The following is a 22,993-nucleotide window of genomic DNA, read 5'->3' as shown; positions in this document are numbered from 1 at the left end:
TATTTTCCATTAAATACCCAAAGGCTTAAAAGTAAATTTTTTTCCTACTCTGATATTTATCAACGGGAAAGCTTGTGAGGTTGTTACATTTGGGCATTTAATTTTAGGTAAAATTGTCATATTTCCTTGTATAATTTCCCTCCTATTTTTCAAACCTTTAGAGGTATCACAGACGGTGACTCAAATGCCCCACAGACTCACAGATTAAATGGAAATTATTAACATCCATAGTAAGCCACTGAAGACCATTCCAGGCCAAAGCTATGTTATTAAAATATTTTTATTTCTTAAAAAGTTCACCCTATGTGTGTGTGTGTGTACACCTCCCTACCTTTTTAATGTGTGACCATGTTCCTTTTATCAGTTGATCTTCATAAGAGAGCTGTAAAGTAGACATGCAGGTGAGACAGGCCGCATTTCGGGGTGGCAGGGATTAGAAAGACCAGCAAGGAGGTCTGAAGGATGCCGGAAGTAGCAGTGACCAAACTTCACTGTGCATCAGAATCACACCCAGACTTTCTGTGTGTACCTTTTCCCTTAGCTCAGTCTATGTGAGAAGGACAGAGAGAGAGAGAGAGAGAGAGAGAGAGAGAGAGAGAGAGAAGCTGTACATGTGATTATTCCATCAATTCCGTCTGCACCCGGAGAACCAGTAGCCTTCCTAGGCTTTGCCATGCCAGCAGTTGCCCCAAAATATCGTCATTGATTCTGAAACAAGACAGAAACCAGCTTTCTTTCCCATCCACTCACTGCCCCCAAAACAAACAATAAAAAAAGTAAAATAAACAGAAGAACCTCCTGGATAATTCCAAAAAGGTCAATGCTGCCAGCGTTTGTTATGTAATAGATTTAAAAATCCTTCCCCAGGCTGTACCCACAACTTTGACCACACTTTGGAGGGCCTGGGCTGCTCCTATTGACCCTGGTGACCTGGCAACAAGAGAGTGAAAGAATCATCCTTGCTTTTCTTCGTGCTAAAACTTAGACATGAGCAGTAACAGGGGAGATGGGGGAAGAAAAATGGGAAGTGGATTCCTCAGTGGTTCTCAAAGTGTGGGCTCAGACCAGAAGCATCGATGCCCTGGGAAGTTGTCAGGAGCTCAGATTCTCTCTCTAACAGAGACCTACTAAATTGGAAAGTCTGGGGGTCATTTACTGATGCACAGGAAAGTCTGAGGACCTTGGAGGCAGGCCACGGTCTTGTCACCCGCGGTGCACTCGCCAGCCATTCAGCGGTGGCGGCTCAGCAAGCTCACAGAGCCAGTACCCCCTGCCCTCTCGGCCCCGCTTCCCGCGCCTCCCACCCTGGCTGCCCGGTTCCTGCCTGGCCACCGTGACCCTAGGCAAAGAGGGTCACCGTCGGGCAGTGTAGGATCCTCTGATCCCATCACAACTTCCTGGAAGACCAGCAATCAGTCCTGGCCTCAGGGGACCGTCTTTAACCTCCCTGGGTGCTCCTCTGCCCACCTGCCTGTCGGGAATTGGGTGAGAACCCCCTGGGCCGGTCATTGTCATCACGAGGACCAGTAAGGGTGACCGGGAGGACTGCTCCTGGCAGGGAGCACTGCTGACAACAGCAGATAGTGGAGAGGCCACGGCATGGCGGTCACTGGACAGCAGGCCGAGGTGCTAGAAGGCCCCAGTGGACGTGGGGGCCTGGCGTGTGCGCAGCGCCTGAGGGCTTGCGCGCGTGATGCTTCTGCACCAGTAGGTCTGGGGAGGGGGCTGGGATTCTGCATTTCCAACAAGTAAGTCTCCAGATGACGCCCAAGCTGCTGACACCCACCCCGTGAGCAGCAAGGCGATGGATGGTTGCGAACAAGGGCAGAGAAGTCGTACTAGTACAGTCTCCACTCTGCCCTCAAGTTTGCCCAGCGCACACAGCCCAGTGCCTGGAGGCGACCCAAAGCAGAGGGCTTCCCCCAGCCTGCGGAGGCCTCCTCCGTCTGGCGTGCGGAGGGCTCGAGCCCAGCAAAAGGCATCAGAAGCAAGAACGGAGCCCCCCGGGTGCTGTTGGCCAGGGCTCCCCATCCCTGCCCACGCCGTGCCCACCTCCCGCAGAAAGGCACACTCGTGCTCTGAAAATGGCACCCAGAGCCCCCAGAACCTAGGTCACCTTTGTGCGCTCAGAAGCAGAACCCAAGTTCCTGTTGTTCCTCCCTCTCTCCCTCTTTCTCTCTCTCTCTCTTTCTCTTTCTTTCTGCAGCAACAATCCCGTGACCATGATCACTAGGGGCCCTTGAAAGCAATGGCCAAGACAGGTATCTTTGCTCAGAGAACTAAAGGACGTGAAAACTGTAGGCTCTGTTAATAAAAGATGCGGAAACTGTACAGTATGTCAGTTCAGAAGAGGTTTTCTGCCACGTGAGAACCGTGATCCGGGATCCCTTCAATGTCTTCATTTAAATTTTCCTTGTCTCGCCTCCTCAGCCAGAAGACATTGGACAAGCACCAATAGTAAACGCCCCAGAAGGTGGAAAGGTCGACTTGGAAGCCTTCAGCCATTTTACAAAAATCATCACACCAGCAATTACCAGAGTGGTGGATTTTGCCAAAAAGTTGCCTATGTTTTGTGAGGTGAGGAGATTGCTTTTCCTTCTGCATTCTTTTTCATTATAGTTTCCTCCATCTCCAGGAATACTGACTATGACGTGTAATTTAATACTAATTAGTCGGGGCTTAGTCATATGAAAGCCATGGCAGTACAGAATGGCAATGCACTGTTTCGTGTGCCTCCCCACCTTCTCTGTTGGGTCGTCATCCATTAGCTTGTCCACACGAGGTCGACAAAGAGCCTCTCGACCTGCCTGCCTCCAGGCGCAGGAAAACATGACAGCCATCACTCCATCAGTCAGCACCTGTGATGTCCCGGTTGCCACGCCCAGGTTTGCCACATTAAATCCAGTCCTGCTAACAGATCAGCAGGGTAGCTCTAATTAACCCCATTTCACAGATGGGGAAAACCAAGATCAAAGAGATGAATTTCATCCACTCAAGGTGAGGCCGTGGTTCTTTTGAGTCTCCATCTGTATTATTTCCACTACACATCCCAGCAAGATGGCTGTGTGCTGGTTTCTTCATCCTCAAGGATAGGTGAAATGACCCTCACAGAGCAAGGATCTTAAAATCTCCTTAAGTCTTCCCTCTTAGAAGCTCACCCTTTCTTGCCCCACCTTCAGGGCACACTGAAGAGCTCACTCACCAGAGCTCATAGACTTTCCTCGGGACACTTCATCCCAACTGTAGCCGTCCTACCATGTGGGAGCTGAGGACATGGGCTGTGCAGGGGCAAGCGTCCTAGATGAGTTATCAGATGTCTTCAAACCTTGGTTATCTCATCTTTAAAATAGGAGTCATAGTAGGATCTACCTCTTAGAACTATTAGGAGGCTTCAATGGGACAATTTATGGGTAGTGCCTGGGTCATAAATGTTCCGTAAATTTCGGCTGTTCTTTCTGCTGTTCTTTCATCTATGACATTACCATTCTGTCTCTAACCTTCCTTTTTTTTAATCAAATGGGGTTGATTATGTTTTCCGGAGAATCTTCCCCTTCGAAGAACCCCACCGAGGGCCAATCTGTTGCTCTTCGGACCTCCAAGAGGTCCCAGAAAGATCTCGAACAGAGAGGGCCACGTCCTGCCCCGGGCCCCTTATGTGAAGCTACCTGAGTGCCAGGGAACCTAGTCTCCCCCAGCAGGAGGCTTAGTGTCCTCAGCTGGAACGGTCCCACCCCACCGTGGCCTCCACTTCACGTGCGTCTGAGTTTGCAGTCATGGGAGCCCGCTAGGATCCCGAGAGACCGCAGACCCCGACAGGGACCCTTCTCGTGGCCATCTCTCAGCCTCCACAGAAGCCATACCCGGAAGGACAGAGCAGTGGGCTTCGGGACGCAGGGATCTGGTCGTAGGCCTCGCTGAGACGGAGTGTATGCTTCCTGCTGCAGGGTGCTGGGGGCCAGGTGCCACGCGGGCCGGCCAGCGGCCCCATGGTGGGGACCACGCGTACCCACCCCAGAGGAGCCGGTGAGCCCGAGGAACTGGGACTTGTATCTGTATCTGGTGTGCTTTTCCAGGCCTCTGACCATTTTTTTAAATTAACATCTAGTAAAGTTTTGGAGGCTGTTACAGAAATCATACGTATTCATTGGAGACCGACACAGCACGATAAAGGTTAACGATTCATGGTAACACCACCAGGAGATTAAACTGCTGACATTTTGGAGCGTAGTTCCTTTTCTCAAACCTATGTGTGTATACACACGTACATATATACACACACGTACATATATGGAATATATTAATCTAGTTTGTACCATAATGAACGTTCTACTTATGAAACTACCTTTTCAAACTTTTTACTAAAGAGTAAGGGGCACACATCATAAGGGTGCAGGTCAATGAATTGTCACAGACCGAACACACCCACGTAACCAGCACCAAGATAAAGAAACAGATCCCTGCCAGCACCCTGGTGTCTAATGCCTTAACTTTCTACCCTCAACTGTAGAACATAACATTTAAGTATTCTCTCATGAAATAATATTGCTTAACTCTACAGTTAATTACTTAATTTTTAAATTTTTATACAATTTTTAAAGGTTACTTTCCATTTACAGTTATTACAAAATAGGGCTCTATTCCCCGTGTTGTACAATACACCCTTGAGCCATCTTATACTCAATAGGTTGTACTACCCCCTCCCCTCCCCCCTACTGGTAACCACTGGACAAAATAATATTTAATGACCACATAGTATGCTAAGGAATAGCTCTCCCATAATTTAGGTTACCTGCTGTTACAGGATCTTTAGCTCACATCCAGTTTTTCACTAATATAAATATCCTACAGCGAGCATCCTGGTACCTATGCCCAGTTCACAAGGCTGCCTATTTCCTAAGGGCAAATCCTAGAAGTGGAATTTAAGGACCTTGGCTACACCTTTTAGGGCTCTCGATACGTGTTGCCAAGTTGCCCTCTAGAAAGTGTGTACCCTCTCACGGCTGTGCCGAGGACACCGGCTTCCTCTGACTCCAGGTACCATCTTTCGTTTCTGTGCCCTGGGTTGAGTTTGTTTCCCTGGACCTCTCTTGGTCCTCTCCAGGCTGTGCCCTCTTTTCTCAGTCCCTGGTGTCTGGAAAGAACTCCGCTGAGTTTGCTAGCTCTACAACTTGAGCTAGCCTATCAGTCCTGGGTTCCCCTTTGAATAACCACCAGAAAGTGTTTTTCAGAAAATGCAAAGCTCATGGAAACCAGCCTCTGAGAGATATGTCAGTTAAAGAAAGAAAAGAAGCCTTCGCCACCACCAGCCACAAACACATCATGCACTTATGTCCTTGGCAAGGCTGAGGGCTCAGCACGCAACTTTTCAAGCACGAGTTGTGGCGAGCTTCTCCCTTCAAGTTTCCCTTAGGAATTTACATCTGCTTCAAAGTCATGATTTCATCTCTCTTTCAACCCTGATATTTTGTAGTCTCCAAACTGAAAAAAAAAAAAAGTGGGCGGGCGGCTACTTTGACAGCAGAGATGCGTACGTTTCTGGTGTTTGTGGCCTCCTGAGGGCCTTTACCCTTTGACACCCTCTTGGGAACGCCAAAGAGGGAAGCGAACTGTGGAGGCCCTGAGCTACCTGTGGAGTGGGCTGGAGACCCCAGGTGGCCTCGGGGACCAGGAGTTTCGTGCCAGAGGCAATCTGACGCGTCTGCTGTGCAAATCGCACTCGCAATAGTCTTCTGCTGAGATCCATGCCAGCCTGCCAGCCGAGGGCTTCGAAAGATCTAACGTCAGTGCGGGCAGAGCTGCCAAAAGCGCACGTAAGAATCACTCGTTAGAGTTTAGGGTACTGGCATCCCTGCCAATCAACCCGAGTGGCACTCTCCCAGGAGCCAGGCAGAGGCTATGGGAGGGCCCTGCCTCCCTACCCGGCAGGTCCTCTCTGGAGCATTCTCACAATGGAAGTATCTTGGCAGGTGACTAAGAGATTGTTTGCCCACATGCGCAAACAGGCCTCAGCAGGATCCTGCAAACGCCTCTTAAAGGAAAAGGCATCTGGCCTAGTTTTTAAGCCGTTGGTGATCCTTGACAAATCCCTTATTCTGCTTTTATTGAAATTTTAACTCTTAGACACTAAGTTTTCAAACGAAAACTTCTACTTCATCTATGATCAGACTTGGCTACCAAGATGGGGCCTGCCCGAGTCTGCGTACTTTGTGACAGCTTAAAAAAAAACCAAAACAATGGTTTTTATCTGAGTAGTCATTTCTCTTTGCTACTCTATGTCCGTGGTTCTCAAGAGTGGGGTCCCTGAACCAGGTGCGTGGGCATCACCTAGGAACTCGGAGAATGCAGACACCGAGAGGGCAGGGCCAGCAGCGTGTGATTAACGAGCCCTTGGAGACAGTGATGGGGCTGCAGACAGGACCGCTGCCCTCGGCAGGAAGGCCAGCGTCCACCCACTTCCGCCAACTGTACACTTGCCTGTGGAGGATCTAGCTAAGCTCTGGTCTCCTGTTTCCCACCAGGCCCCAGGGCCAGGAATCCAAGGATGTAACTGAGGAGTACAAATTAGAGCCTAATTAAAAGCAAATCACAGTCATTTTTTTTTTAATGAGTAGAAGGAGAGAATTCACATGAATGGATTCCAGAACCAAATACAAAATGCCTTTTATTCTGTAGAGAAAGCAAAGCAATTCGAAATTAAACAGTAAGGTGGGTAGGTTGAGTTAGTAAAAAATATGAAATAGCCCATATTTTCAAGGTAATTCAGTAGTATTACTTTCAGCCTGACATAATATCCTAAATTGAACTAGTCAAGTGTTGCCAAGAGTATTTCCCAAAAGAGAACTGGTACCTGCTTTAAGGAAGAGTTAGAAATTACGTGTCATTACATGTTCATTGTTTACGGAAACGCACACCCAACGCCCTTCAAAGAGCGAGCTCTCCTCTTCTCCTGGCCTTGGATTCTGACAGAGCTGGCTTCCCCTCTTGCCTCACCCACAAACACTCATGGGACTCCCTAACATGTCGCTCGATCTCTCAGTGCCTGAATTTCCACACCTGTCAGTAAAATTGGAATTAGAATATTTACCTCACTGCATTGCTGCGAACATTAAACAAGGTGATGTGTGTAAATCTTAGCACGATGCCCAATTCATCAAAAACACCCATTAACTAATAGTCTTTCAAACTACTTTGATAATGGTACTTAATTAAACATTCTCCCCCTCCAGAAAATCAAACTTTCACTTTTTATTATTTCTCTTCGCAAAGTTTTTTTTTTTTAAGTTTATTATTAATGTTGTCATCACATTATCACAAATCCTAATTACCAGGGCAACCAAATGAGCTTAAAATGAGATTACCACACTGGCGGAAAGATCCAGCGTGTGGAGTAATTCTGGTGCCCGAGGTGCTGAGGAGAACGTAACAACCTAGGAGCCAGGAGGTCTGGATTCTGGTCGCACCTCTACCTCCGGCTCACTAGGTGACTGAGCAAAGCTGGGACATCTCTGGGTCCTGTGGGTGACATGCGTCTATAAGCGACCTCCTCGTTCTCGGCCTTTTAAGAGGTTCGGGGAGCAAACTTGCTTCAAAAAACAGAGCAGGGCAGTCGCCAGCTAAACGGTGGAGTCAGCTGTTGACTGTTAGAGCTACCAGACCAGAATGGGGGTGCATTTAGGCAGGTCTCAGTTGGTGTCGTAATAGACACCCCCGTGACTAGCACAGTTCCACGTGTGACTGCAATATAATGCAAACGACCAAGATTAAAGTTGGTGAAGATTACGAGCAGTTTGGAGTATGAAACATGGCTGTGGACGTCTGCAGCCGAGCAGGAAGGGAAGGCCACGGGCTCACAGAGGGCAGGACGGGTGCTTCTTGCGGGGGACTGCTCCCGTGGCCCTGAAGGTCCCGCGTGCGCTTCCTAACTGGCATTTCTCCGCCTGCAACTTGCTGACGTGCCCTGGTTCTTTTCAGCTGCCATGCGAAGACCAGATAATCCTCCTCAAAGGCTGCTGCATGGAGATCATGTCCCTTCGCGCTGCCGTGCGCTACGATCCAGAAAGTGAGACTTTAACCTTGAACGGGGAGATGGCGGTGACTCGGGGCCAGCTGAAAAACGGGGGTCTCGGGGTGGTGTCAGACGCCATCTTCGACCTGGGCATGTCGCTGTCTTCTTTCAACCTGGATGACACTGAAGTCGCTCTCCTTCAGGCCGTCCTGCTGATGTCTTCAGGTGAGTGTGCCCAGACTGGGCAACCAGAGAGCTCGCGCTTGTCTGGTGTGCATTCAGATCACTTGATGAGTTTCCGGTCCCCCGCCGTAGCTTCAGAATCACGTCTCGCTCCCCTCCAGCAAGCGAGCGAGCGGGGGGGTTTGCCGACGGCCTGGGACCTGAAGGAGGGTGTCAGGCTCCTGATGCTTCCTGCAGTCTCCCCACGTAGTGGGGAGGGAAAAGAGGAGCCATGCTAAAGACTCGATGAAATGGTCCACCTTCAGTAGACACTGTCCGGCCTGCCTGGGGCAGTTGGCCAACCCCGCCCCCTTCTGGTTTTGTGTGTACCGGACTTCGCACAGGATGCTGGTGTCACTCAAACCCTTATCCTGCGTGGTGGGCAGGCTCTAGCACGGCCTTCCCTTCTCCTCCTCTTCTGATGTTCACCCCCTCCTGTTGAGTGTGTGAGAGCCCATGACTTGCTCCACTTAGAATCTGGGGAATTCAGTGTCACCCACGTGACTGCGTTACATTATATTATACGCGAGTCCCTCTTGGGAGCAGATGTGCTCTGACAACTCTCCTTGCTCAGGTGACAGGGAGCTGCTTGTGGCCCCTGGAAGCCGAGGGCAGTCTCCAGTCGATCGATAGCCAGTGAGAAGCCGGGGCCCTCGGCCCATCAGTAGAATTATCCTTAAAGAAATAAAATATGTAACTCATCTAAGGCCTCCCTGTGTGACCTCGAGTGAAGCTTCTAGGGTCTCTGGCCTTCAGTGTCTTTTAAAATGAAGGAATTGAACAAAGTAAGTGCAGAGCAACATCATGTTGATTTTCTGTTTGGATCAAAGGTTACAGGATCCTGTGGAGAATTTATCTGGCACATGCAAAGAGAGAGAGGAGACGGGGAACAGAAGGGAGGTTCAGCAGAGCCTCAGAGCAGCAGCCTTAAATATGAAGGAAAACACGAAATTAAACTGCACAAATTGCAATTTGAGCTGGATAGCAGATTCCAAAAGCCAGCATATTTTGTTTAAACTCAGAAGGGTGCATTGAGACAATAGCCCTGATTCTTCCTTTCTGATTAAGCAGAAACCTACTTAGAGTTTTACTAATACAGATATTTCAATAACTAGACACGTGAAGCATGAATGTATCTGATCAGAGCCACAACCTGAGGAGAACTGGGCAGGGGGATGGTAGGGCTCCCTGGAGCTGTATGAGGAGTTCATTCAGGTTTATGCATTTCTTTTTTTTTTAATTTTTGTTGAGGTATAATTGACATATAACATTGCATTAGTTTCAGGTATACAACGTAATGATTGGATATCTGTATATATTTCAAAAAGATCGCCACAATAAGTCTAGCTAACATCCATCCCCATATATAGTTGCACATTTTTTTCTTGTGATGAGGACTTTTACGCTCTTAGCAACTTTCAAATATGCAATTACAGTATTATTAGCTATAGTCACCTGTACATTACATCCCTATGACTTATTTATTTTATAACTGGAAGTTTGTACCTTTTGACCCCCTTCACCCATCTCACCCACCCACCCCCGTCCTCTGGCAACCACCAGTCTGCTATGTCTATGAGCTTGCTGGGGTTTTGTTCGTTTTTTAGATTCCACAAATAAGTGCGATCATACGGTATTTGTCTTTCTCTGACTTATTTCACTTAGCATAATAACCTCAAGATCCATCCATATTGTTGCAAATAGCAAGATTCCATTCTTTATGACTAAATAGTATTCCAGGGTGGGGTGTGTGTGTGTGTGTGTGTGTGTGTGTGTGTGTGTGTGTGTGTGTGTGTGAATCACGTCTTCTTTATCCATTCATCCATCAATGGACACTTAGGTTGTTTCCATACTTTAGCTATTGTAATAATGCTTCAGAGAACATGGTGGGGGGGGGTGCAGATACGTCTTTGACTTAGTGATTTTGTTTTCTTCAGATAAATACCCAGAAGTGGGATTGCTGGATCATATGGTAGCTCTATTTTAATTTTTTGAGGAACCTTCATACTTCTTTCCACCGTGGCTGTACCAACTTACATTCCCAAAAATAGTGCATAAGTGTTCCCTTGTTATTTCTTTTCTTTTTGATAATAGCCATTCTGACAGCTATGAGGTGATATCTAATTATGGTTTTGATTTGCATTTCCTTGATGATTAGTGATCATCTGGGCATCTTTTCATGTCCCCGTAGGCCATTTGTATGTCTTCTTTGGAAAAATGTCTATTCAGATCCTCTGCCCATGTTTCAAGTTGGCTTTTTGCTATTGAGTTGTATGAGTTCTTTATATATTTTGGATATTAAGCCCTTATCGGATATATGATTGGCAAATATCTTCTCCCATTCAGTAAGTTGCCTTTTCATTTTGTTGATGGTTTCCTCTGCTGTGCAGAAGATTTTTAGTTTTACATAGTTCCCCTTGCTTATTTTTGCTTTTAGAGTCAAATCCAAAAAATCGTTACCAAGACCTAGGCCAGGTAGCTTACCACCTATGTTTTTCTAGGAGTTTTATGGTTTCAGGTCTTACATTCAAGTCTTTAATCCATTTTGAGCGAATTTTTGTATATGATATGAGACAGGGGTCCAGTCTCATACTTTTGCATGTGGCTATCCAGTTTTCCCAACACCATTTATTGAAGAGACTGTCCTTTCCCTGTTGTATATTCTTGGCTCCTTTGTCGTGAACTAATTGACCACATATGCATGGGTTTATTTCTAGGCCTTCTATTCTGTTCCATTGATCTATGTGTCCGTTTTTATGCTAATACCATACTGTTTTGATTTCTATAGCTTTGTAATATTATTGTAAATCAGAGAGTGTGACACCTCCAGCTCCGTTTTCCTTTCTCAAGATTGCTTTGGCTATTCGGGGTCTTTTATGGCTCCGTACAAATTTTAGCGTTGTTTAATCTATTTCTGTGAAAAATGCCATTGAATTTTGATAGGGATTGCATTGAATCTGCAGATTGCTTTGAGTAGCGTAGACATTTTAACAATATTAATTCTTCCAATCCATGAATATGGGATGTTATTCCACTTTTTGTGTCTTCTTCAATTTCTTTCATCAGTGTCTTATAGTTTTCAGTGTATAGGTCTTTCACCTCCTTGGTAGAATTTATTCCTAGGTATTTTATTCTTTTTGATGCAGTTGGGAATGTTATCTGCAAATAGTGACAGTTTTACTTTTTCCTTTGGATTTGGATGCCTTTTCTTTCTTTTTCTTGCCTAATTGCTCTGGATAGGACTTGTAATGCTATGCTGAATAAAAGTGGCAAGAGTGGGCATCCCTGTCTTGTCCTCTATCTTAGAAGTTTTCAGCTTTTCACCATTTAGTATGATGTTAGCTGTGGACTTGTCATATATGGCCTTTATTATGTTGAGGTATAGTCCCTCTGTACCCACTTTTGCAACCCAGTTGTTTGCAGCCTAGATATTCCCCCATCATCCAGCCTTCTTTTGACATCCTTTTATCATTTTTTTGAAACTGCCTTGATTCCTCTCCTACATATTGTGGGAAGACCAGTGGTCCTCCCAAGACTTGGGAAGGCTTCCTGGGCTGTACATGGTCATGGTCTCCTCTAGCTCCAGCTTCCCACTGTGACTCTTCTCTGCACAGGGTGACCCTAGCGTGGCTCACGTCCCCTTTTCTTTTCATTTTAATTTCCCAAGACACCACCAACCCAGGGCTGCTACGGTAGCAACCAAAGGTATAAGGGACGGGAAGGTAAACAACTAAAATCTGATATTGTGCTGCTTTGTCTTCACCAGCGTTTCTTCCCATCGGACATTCCTCCTCTGGCATCCAGGCCTCCTGAGACCTTCGCAATCTCTTTTCACACCTCTCTCTTCTCTGCATGTCCATGCTTGTCAAAACCCTTCCTCATTATGCGGAGTATTTCAGCTCTCTAGGCAAGGCTTCTCTTTCTGTACGCTAGGAGGGAGGTATCGCCCTTCACACCCAAGGAGGTGATTTGTCTAAACTAGAGACATTTATCTGAACAAAGCATTGACTCGCTTCATGTAAGTTACACCACTCCCCGGTATCTTGGTCCCTGATGCCCCAGAGTTCCTATAGCCTCCATGCCCATTCCTAGGAGTTGAAAGTCCCCAGATCGGCCCACTTCACACTAAAGGGCTTGAACTGGACCAGGCAAGCCTTCTCATTTCTGCCTCCAAATTAACCTCCATCTTTTTTCTTCCCCTCAGACCGCCCAGGGCTCGCCTGTGTTGAGAGAATAGAAAAATACCAAGATAGTTTCCTGCTGGCCTTTGAACACTATATCAATTACCGAAAACACCACGTGACTCACTTTTGGCCAAAACTCCTGATGAAGGTGACAGATCTGCGGATGATTGGAGCCTGCCATGCCAGCCGCTTCCTGCACATGAAGGTGGAATGCCCCACGGAACTCTTTCCCCCATTGTTCTTGGAAGTGTTTGAGGATTAGACTGACTCATTCTCATAATTCCAACAGCACTGCTGGGTGTCATTTCATTCCATTGCCTAGCTCTTTTTTGTTTGTTCCTTTATTTCTTTGTGTTGGGAGGGATTGTTTGGGGGAAAGGGGAGGTAGTCCTTGGCCTAGACATGGATGAAATTGCCCCTTGAATGCGGGTACTTGTAACTACTGCATTTTGTTCTCCAGTCCTTTGATGTGAATGCTTTGGAGGTTTTACAGTTGTGGAGGTGGCAGGGGACAATCATTAATTCACCAGCACCAAGCCATCACCAGCTCCCATCTGTCCCAGTCAGAGACTGGAGCAAGCAGAATGGTGCGGCAGAAGACTGAAGAAGACTTAAAACCAAGACAATATCGTCATCTTGAACCGATCCTGATTTTTGCAGCACTCAGAGTAGCACATTGCAGACCGCCTTTGGTTAGATGTGGCTTTCAGCTTCCTAGGGAAAGGTCTGAACCAATTTTTATCTATTCAAGAGCATGCTGTTTTCAGCACTCTTTATTCTCTCTTAGCAGCCTAACCTGGAATGTATAGGAATATTTGTTTCCCAACAATTAGCTGTCCTTTCACTGTAATTGTTACAGTCCTATGATTTAATTCGAGTTACACAAGGGCATGACTCAAAGACGTGCAGGTGTTTGACTGATTGAGGCCAACTAGGAAAATCATTTCTTTCAGTAAGCCCAAAGAAATTCGAAGTCTTCACGAATGTCAGTGACTCAACAGTTTCCAAAAATTCACCTAGTGTTACCTCATAGTAAGAAGGCTTCTTACAGTTTAGGCTCAGAGAAAATTCCCACAAAAATCCAACCTATTTTACAGTGTTGTCGCCGTTCAGTGACATCTGACCCCTCACCTCCCAAAGTCCTGAAGTTATTCCGCCTGACTGCATCTCTGCTGAACCTACAACAGATGTCCCTATGGATCAACCCTTCTAACCGAGGAGCGATAACAAGCTGAAATCTAAGTCTTGTTCTGGAGGGATGCCGGAGAGAGATTAGTGCGGTTACGTGCTAAGTTGAAGGAAAGGCAGCGCTCTTAGAGCCTCCTCTCATCCCGATGCTCTAAGGTTGCTTCCTTCTGGTCTTAGATCCGGAAGCTCTTTGCTTTACTCACAAGTGTGTCCTAGGCCCCCTTTTCCCTCTGACTCTGAGGCTTGGCTCTCACCAAACAAAGCCTGGTGCGGCCACTGACTCTCTCTGTCCCTCTGATAGCCTCGCCCTGAAAGACACTCAGCAGAAAACACCTGTAGACCACGCACACGAACCCTCACTCACCCTCCCTGCCCAACCAGCCTCCCCAGTGACGAACGCTGGAGTAGGGTGTGCCCAGACGGCAAATGGTGCCCCTGGTCGCTTCAACGTCAGAAGATGGGCAAAGGATATACCCATGCAATCGAATGTATCTCATTCTTCACTGGCATGGTAGACATAAACTATTCCTCTGCCTGCCTTGTACTGCCTTATCCTGGAGGTATTTGGGAAAATAAGCCATATCAGTGAAACTTGCCTAAAAACCATGTGAATTAATTCTTTTTTTAACTGGCCCAGAAGTCAGGGTGCCTGAGTTCTAGTGTGTGCTGTCAAGTGGTAGATTTGTGACCTTGAGTCTTGGTTTTCTCACCTGATGAATAGGTCATGAACTCTAAAATCCTTCCCATCCTTAACACTGTACTAGTTTGGGGGATGGGAGAAGGGGGGATCAGGTTCTTTGACGGTTTCTTTCACATTCAAACTTCTAACTTTATTAGAAAGAAATTATGGCCCTCTTAACAGTTAAGGAAAGTATATTTGGTGTTGATTCAAAATAGGAATTTGACATACTTCTCATCAGTTATTTAGAGAAAGGCATGATGGCTTTGGGAAAGGAGGAAGAACAGCGTTAAAAATCCCAAGTGTGACCAGAAATAATCTGGGAGGAAAATGATTCGTTTAACGTGCTAAAGCAATTATACTGGCTTCTGGGGAGGAAAGAAAACAAGAACAGCACTATGGAACTTGCTAACCAGAGAAAGGAAATAGGTGGAGAGGTTGAAATTATGAACATGAAGTTCACGGGCAGACCACTGGCTTTGACTTATCTACAGTGTTTTGGTTCTGTTTTCTTAGGCAGCCTCTAGCCGGTCTCCTCACACCCTCATGTTAACATCTCAGCTCCCTCCGTTGACTCTCCTTGGAGAACTACTCTTTGAAACATAAGCGCTTCACCACCTTCTCTGCTCCGGGGCAACTCTGAGAAGCTTTTCAGGGTGGGGCAATTTTTCCCTCCGAAGAGAAGGAGAGAAAAGCAAGCAGGGGGATCCTGGAGGTTCTCCTCGGTCAGCAAAGCTCCCCAGGAAAGTCCCCTCAGTTTGTTTGACAGAGATTCCCCAGTGCATCAGACACCCCCAGATTCAGTGTAGGTACAGAGCCGGATCTAAAGCTGCAATGGAATACTTTAGGGATTAACATGATTGGCCATTGGCCCAGCAGTTTGGTAGATCTACAGTGACCCAACCAGCCCCAAGTAAGTATGTTTGACCCTTGGCTCCCTACATGATTGCCTTAAACAGGCAAACCCCGATCTAAAAATCTTGTCGAAGGCTGACTACTTTATGCTGAGTAGGACAAGGCTTCAGGTACTTCAGGTTGAAAGGAAAGGCCGTAAGGACTGAAAGCACAACCCCAGTGGTCAAGGTGGCTCATTCCTTCTGTAACTGATTGAGGTACTTAGAGCACCTCAAGACTCCATCCTATAAAACTCGATTAGGAGGGATCTGCTCTGGATTATTTTAAACATTTTTTCTTATGTTGTCCAGACTTTCAAATCAAATGTGGACTGACTGAAACCCTTCCCAGTGGGGAGACATCCCAGTAGAGGAGAACACACCGTACAACTGGGATTCCTATTTATAAATCACTTAAATTTGGGGTGTCCGGTGTGTGTATGTGTGTGTGTGTGTGTGTGTGTGTGTGTGTAACCCTCAAGTGTACTTTGCTCTTCAATTAGACGTGAAGCGTTTCTAGAAATAGTGACAAAAGTTAAGATCTTTTCTTCTTTACGATTCTGCTCAAAACACCACGTGCCGCCTCCGAGCTTTTTCTAGCCACATGAGCCTCGGTCCTCAATGGCACACTTGCCGTGTTGCTGCCTCAGCCCTGTGATGCCTCTCACCTGTGCCCCGAGAGACGCCTCTTCCTCCTGCAGCGCGGTCATCGGGGTGGACCGCCCAGCCCGGCTCCACCCCCGCGTCGCCCCTGAGTGAACAGGGGTGCAGGCTTGCCTCCTCCTCAACCCTAACCCCCCCTCAGACCCAGCCTCCACGAACTGCGGATGCCCTCAAAGCATGTCACTGTCCGTGATAACATTTTTATTCTATGGACCTCTAACCCATTCGTGTCATGTTGACCTTTTGCTGCATGAGTCATAAAATATGAAACTGGTCTTATGGTTTTTGAAACGTAGCCAGCATTTGTAAGGCTAAACCTTTTTCATAAACTGAATTGAAGTGAATAACCAGGCCACAGTTCCTCTTCAAAAGGAGAACGCTTACAGACATTTGAATCTCGTTGTCCTTTCCAATGGCTACGGCATCAAGGTTCTAAAATAAGCTCGTAATTTTTCCTGTTATTTTAATAATATGGAAATATTAGCATAGTGTTTCTTTTGATAGGGACAGACTATAATCCATATTTAAATTTTATAGAGAAGAAATTTTATTGTACTGTGATGTAGATATTTATTATCCAGGTAAGGATTTGCCCGGTGTGTATTTTTTACAATTGAAACATTTTACTTTAATCTTTAAAAGAAAAATAAAAACTTTAAACACACACACACACACACACACACACACACAAACAGACTAAGGGGAAAAAAGGTTTGGCCTTATCACAGAAGTTTTACTGTGCTGTACAAATGTTTGCAAATGCAAAAAGTGTGCATTTCTAGTGTGTTTCTACATTCATTAATGCCGCCTTCAAGAGCAATATCGTGCAGGTAAAATGCTGTTTGTGGCTTTCTGTTGCACAGTTAAAGCTGACCCACCTTATGCACAAGACAATCAGATATAACTCTGTCCTCCTCAGGATGCAGATAATACCCATGTACGTTACGGAGCACAATGCAAGACAAAGGAAGACACTTTGATTACATGTGTATTGCTGACATAGAAGATATCGGGGCATGCATGAGTTGACATTATGCCACTGCTTTCTTTTGGTTCTTCCTAATTGGCATTTTTCATTTGATTATAGAGCCAAATTAGTTATGAAGTCTTTCTTCAGAGAAAACACCTTTTTTCCCCCATCATGTTTTCATGTCCTGAGAATCAGAAAAATTCAACAGAATAGGAAAAGATTTACAGTCATCAGAAGATTTGTTTCGCAAACGGTGTTAAGTGATATTGCTAGATCGGTAATATTTTTTTCAGCCTAAAACTCTATTGAAATCTGTGATCAAAATGTTTTAAACTATCCAAAACGAAAATTTGTATATTTGGGAAAAATGGATTTTTACATAGCTTTTGTATGCAGATATTAAATTGTAATTATGACTATAGCGGGCATAGATAAACTCATAAGCTACAATTCTAAAAAAGAAAAAAAAGAAAAAGCTTATAACGGATATAATTTCCTGTCTCTTTCTTTAAATATTATTTTCTACATAAGCACGGGGTTGCCTACTCTTCTCATCTCGCTGCTTCCAAAGGAAGGAAAACAGGGATGTAAGGGCATTTGTTTCATAAACATCCACTAGAATTAGCAAATTTTCTTGGGAGGAGGGCATGGGGGGATGGAGGGAAGTAAAAGGCTAATGGGAGATATCCTCTTTGGAAGGGGCCACAGAAATGGGGTGAGGAGGGAAGAGTGAAGTTTCTGCAGCTAAAGGACTACATTCATCTTTTTATCTCAAAATGTTCTAGAATATTATTAATGGAATTATACTACCATCAGCTATCAATATATGTCTCAATCCCCAATTCTCTGAACACATGTGAGTTAGGACTCTTGCTGTGATGAGTGGCAAAAAAAAAGCACCTAATGGGAATATATTGTCCATAATATCTGGAAAATCCAGGAGTGTGATGGCTTCAGGCGTGGCTGGATCTGGGCACTTAGTACGTCAGGATGCGCCTCTTTTCATCCCTCTGTGCAGATTTCCCTTTGTACAAATTTCCTTTAGGTGGACTTCATGCTCACATAGCCTTTCCTCCTATGGTGGCCCCTGGTAGCTCCAAGATTAGCCTTCTAACTCCAAACCAGTGGAAAGAGTTTCTCTTCCCCAACAGTTCCAGTGAAAATCCTGAGCCTACTCCTCACTGGCCCAAATTGAGTCATGTGCCCATTCCTGAGCCAGTCACAGTGCCAGGGAGGACAGATATGCTAATTAGCTTAATCCTCTGAAATCCTGGAACTGGGTGGAGGACAGAGGGATAATGAGACCCATCTAAACTGGACCAAGGGTTGAGTCAGGAATGGTTCCTCAAAGAATATTCTAAGTCTTGCTACTATAAGAAGTGGGAGGAACAGCAAGCAAGCCAAAGAACAAATGCCCACAGCAATGGTTCAGTCTGAAAGCACATCCATTTTTGATTCAGCAACCAGTCTCCTGAACAGAGAGGAAGCTCAGCACGGTTTGGCCAGGTCGTGCAAGACCATCTTCTAAGGGGCCAGATGAACCACTGCATCTCCGGATGGTTCCCGTGGGACTGGGGAAATAATTCATCTACCAGCTGTCTCCTCCCACTATCAAAATGGGATGGACGCCCCTCTGCCAGGTTGTACACGCCTGGCCACAGAGCAGCTCTTGGGGGTGTCTCTTGCTTCGGGAGCAAAAGCAATCCCCCAAGTGGAGAAAGTTCTCTCCACTCCCACAGCTGGGCACAGCCCATCTAGACTGGGTGACCGACCAGGTGGCGAGTGGGGTGAAACACATGGCCCAGGCCCTGGGCAGACAACCGGGGTCTGCAACGATCTGATACGGGGCTCCTCCAGCCAACAAGTTCTATGGCTGTCTGGAGAAGGGGCACTAATTCCAAAGAGAATCGGGAAGCTCCACAAACAGCCAAACCTATATTTCACTGTACCATGAATTTGGATGCATACAGGCTTTTAATTTGATATAAACTGATCATGTAAATTGTCCACTTGGCTACATTTCCTAAGAGTAGCTGAAAGAACTCAATAGACCATTGATTTAATTAAATGATATTAGCTGTTCTTACGAGGCCAAATTTTTTTTTCCATATAAATATCTAGCTGAAAATTTTGTAGAAGCCAAGAGAAATTTTTATTTTTTCCATACAAAACCTCACTTTGGTGCACACATGTTTGGAATCAATACATATGAAAAGTGAAGTCAGATGATGTGGCATGAAAACTCTTCTTTTTTAGGATAGACTGAAACCATCATCTTTATTTTCATTTGACTTGTTTGCACTAATTGCAATGAGGGAGGGCAGATGCATATAGAGTAAACCATCTTCAAGTTAGCAAGTTTGAAAATTCTTGTGCCCACAAATCCCAACAGATATAGAGACATGAAAAACACCCCTCAGTTTTACCCTGAATCCCACAAAGATGCTGCAGTTTTTTGTGTTGTAGATATGCAGGTTTATTTGAATTCTAAGGATTTTATAATTTTCTGTATGGGCATCTTTAGCCTCGAAGAGAGCTTTGAGGATTTCTTTCCATTACCTGGAATCAAAGCCAAATAGGGTCTTTATAACAATAAATTATTTCAAAAGATGAAGAACCCAAAACCAAGGATCATTCATCGGTACGTGAGCTGCTTTGTGAGAATCCAATTGCACATTTCAGGAAGTTCACCTTCATTTTCTCCAGTACTTTGGTACAAATAGCACTCATCATTTACTCTCCACTCCAGAATCCCAGCAGCATTCCCAGAGGATGGGCTGGGTGTTGGTGCTGCCTTCCGGAATTCTCCACTGCCACAATGGAGTATATAATAACAGCCCACCACGTAATGAACACCTACTCAAAGTCAGGAATCATACTAGACCCTCTGTATTATACCTTTAATCCTCCAAGTAAACGCACAAAGTAGGTGTTAGTATCCTTATTTGACAATGAGGAAATGGAGGCTCAGTGTGAATAAGCAACTCATCCAACATCACACAGTGGACAAGCATCAGAGCATATAGGGTCCCAAGATCCGTATCCTTTTTACAACGTGCACTATTAAGACCAGCATAGACTTAGCTCCTGAAGAAAGAGCAAAGGCAACTCTGCTCTGGAAATGTTTACCATTCCCCTTCCAAAGAAGCTCCCCTCCCTAATGCAAAAAGCACGCACATCCTGAAGAACGGCCACCTGGCCTCTCATCAGGTGTTGTCTATTGCAAAATCACTCATTGGCGTTGCAACACTGAAGAGTAATTTCTCTTGGCAGGACCTGTTTATAACCCAGCTGACTTCTAGAGGTGTCAGTCTAACAGGAGGACATTTTGTTTGGCTAAGCATTTGGGGGTCCAAGTGACCCGTTAAGTTTGGGGAGAGCCAAAGTGCTCTGCATAATGAAAGGAGGATTTACAGCAATGGAGGTTGAGGGGCTACAGAGAGGACACGGAGAAACACTTAAGATTCAAGATGGGACATCATGCGACAACTCCCTCAGCTTTAGATAATCAACTTAAAATTGTCAAATGCATGGTGCGGGTGAATTTCTTTTAGAAACAAATGAAAAGGGACAGTCAGTTACCATCTTGATATGAAACAACAGAACCCCAGATCAAAGGGGATCTTGATAATACGTTATCCCAGAATTCATGGGGGTTCCTTTATCTAGTTTCAAAAAAATTGAAAGAACAGTTTTTCAATGCAATTTCACCTAGCTCCAAAGACAGGGCTCTAGCTGACACCTGGAAGATACATTTATTTAAGGCTGCACATACACAGGAGGATAAGTCACTAAATTGAAGGTCCTTGTGGAACTTTCCACAGGAAAGCAATAAAAGCCTCTTTTATCCAACTTTCACTCTTACCTGCAATTAAAGGAAGACAGCAAAAGTCTTAAACCAAATATTAGCAAGCTAACCCAGATACATCAGGGAGAAAATTTTTACAATACTGGCAACATCTGGGGCTTCCCTGCTGGCGCACTGGTTAAGAATCTGCCTGCCAATGCAGGGGATGCGGGTTCGAGCCCTGGTCTAGGAAGATCCCACATGCGGAGCAACTAAGCCTATGCACCACAACTACTGAGCTTGCACTCTAGAGCCCGCATGCCACAACTACTGAGCCCGCGAGCCACAACTACTGAGCTTGGGCACCTAGAGCCAGTGCTCCACAACAAAGACGAGCCACCGCAATGAGAAGTCCGCGCACTGCAATGAAGAGTAGCCCCCGCTCACCGCAACTTAAGAAAACCCGCGTGCAGCAACGAAGACCCAACGCAGCCAAAAATAAATAAATTAATTAATTAATTAAACAAATATATATATTGGCAACATCTGAAATGTCATGGGATTAGTATCAGGAATATACAGGTAGGTTTTCCAAATCAGTAAGAAAAAGACATGAAATGCAACGGAAAAATAGAATAGTCACAGAAGGAGAAGCCCAACTGGCTAACAAGTATACAAAGAGATCCCCTACCTCACTAGTAATCGGAAATAGGAAAATCGAAACCACTTGACCCACAGAAAATACCAAGTGTTAATAAGAATATGAGGAGGGGAGGACTTCATCTCCTGCGGAAAGCGTCCATTTTTCCTGTGGCCAGCGACTCTACACATAATTCCACTCCTGGGAACACACCCCACACTCTCACACGGATCTACAGGCACTGTCAGCCGAGCATCCCAGACTTTGCAGTACCAGGGAGTTCAGGCTCGGGAAGAGGAGAAGAATACTGGGTGGAGGGCTTCCTACCGTGGAAATCACCATAGCATCAGCAACATTGAACCAGACCTGCAGACAGAAACCCGTATGAAACAAGACACCACCATACCACTGGGGTAAACTACAAACACATGCAAAGGAACTCCGTATTTTTACGGGGAATCATATGTAACCAAGGACATATATCAAGCACATTAGACTGGGTGCCTACGTGGAAGACATGAGGAGAGAAAAAGAAATAAAGCAGGAGAAGGGTCGCAACAGGCTGGTGATTCCAACCATAATGAAATGAGAAGGATGCTAATCTCAAGTCCTGCACCTGAGGTCCCCCTCCCCGAAACTGCCAGGCTTTACTTATCTCTTCCCTATCTCTTCCCTGAGTCACCCCTCTTACAGTATTTCCTAGGTGCTGATGGGCATTAAATGATGAATCCTGGTGAGGCACACAACCCACGGCTTCGGAACCCGGGAGATGAAAGCAGAGCTAGCCTGGAGACGACTAGGGGAAGAAAAGAGAGAAAGGGGTAAAGGTCCTGCTTAATAAATGGTCTTCCAGCTGCCAAGCCTATTTTCCAGCGAACTCTAATGTGAAACTCCAAAACGTGAGAAAGAGACAAGGCTCTGGTTAAACAGCTCTGTCCATTCAGCCATCCCAAATCCCCAAAGCAAATCTGTCTCTAAGGATTCCCTAAATCTGCATCAAATTTCCGGAAACCTCTGATCTAGAAACCCTTGCATTCATAAGCCAAGTCTGGAGTGACGAATGGCAGGGTCAACTTTATTTAAAGGGCCAGGGTAGAGCCACTAATTCTCCTTAACATGAAGCAACAGTCTACAGAGAGACAGGCCTGGACCTAAGGATAAGCCTCCTGGGACAGGAATGGGAAACCTGAGAGATGGTCTCTTGTGGCCACCGCTTCTGCTCTATCCTTTTAAACCAAAATTAACACACCTCTTTAATTTTTATGAGTCTGGAACTGAATATTCTATTTGTTTGTGCCACGTAAGCAGGTTAAGCAAATTTAAACTAAACTATTTCTGTTTCTTTTGAGTTCCTCTAATTCGGAGGGCTTATGAGCCGGGAACCAAACCATTTCAAACGGGGAAATGATCCAAACGGAGAACAGTTAGCCTGCAGAAGACTTGAGACAGCACTCTAGCTCGCGTGCAAGACACCTGCCAGGTAGAACAGGAAATCAACTTGTTCCGCGTTGCTTCCAAAGAGCACAGCCAGAATGAATGAATAGAAATTACTCAGAAGTTAATATTGGCCCAGAAGAAGAAAGAATGATGTCACAGTTGAACTGTCTAAAGTAGAAATGGAGAGGACGCCATCACTCAAGGGGTTCAAGCCAAAACTACACTCTCATCTGATAATGAGGCAGCGCGAAGACTAGAAGGGTCAAAGCCAGAGACCTCTCAGACCTCTGCTCCAGCCCCAGGCCACATCATGACCGCGTCCTAG

The 22,993-nt window shown here is 45.6% G+C and overlaps 1 protein-coding gene across 21 annotated transcripts in view; it reads left to right on the top strand.

Annotated features, from left to right (window-relative positions):
- The window catches only part of THRB (thyroid hormone receptor beta), a 384,544-nt gene extending 371,690 nt beyond the window's left edge, over nucleotides 1-12,854 (top strand). For all 21 annotated transcript variants that reach the window (XM_059920431.1, XM_059920419.1, XM_059920436.1 and 18 more), the window contains 3 exons: nucleotides 2,431-2,577; nucleotides 7,972-8,230; nucleotides 12,432-12,854. In XM_059920431.1, the coding sequence (XP_059776414.1) occupies nucleotides 2,431-2,577; nucleotides 7,972-8,230; nucleotides 12,432-12,673 (648 nt within the window). In that variant the 3' untranslated portion in view covers nucleotides 12,674-12,854. The remainder of the gene's footprint in view (nucleotides 1-2,430; nucleotides 2,578-7,971; nucleotides 8,231-12,431) is intronic.
- Nucleotides 12,855-22,993: the final 10,139 nt, after the last annotated feature.

This window comes from Balaenoptera ricei, chromosome 4 (genome assembly GCF_028023285.1).
Source record: "Balaenoptera ricei isolate mBalRic1 chromosome 4, mBalRic1.hap2, whole genome shotgun sequence".
In the NCBI taxonomy this organism is placed as follows: domain Eukaryota; kingdom Metazoa; phylum Chordata; class Mammalia; order Artiodactyla; family Balaenopteridae; genus Balaenoptera; species Balaenoptera ricei.
The sequence above is the reverse complement of the archived record's forward strand: the minus strand, read 5'-3'. Positions and strand labels throughout refer to the sequence as shown.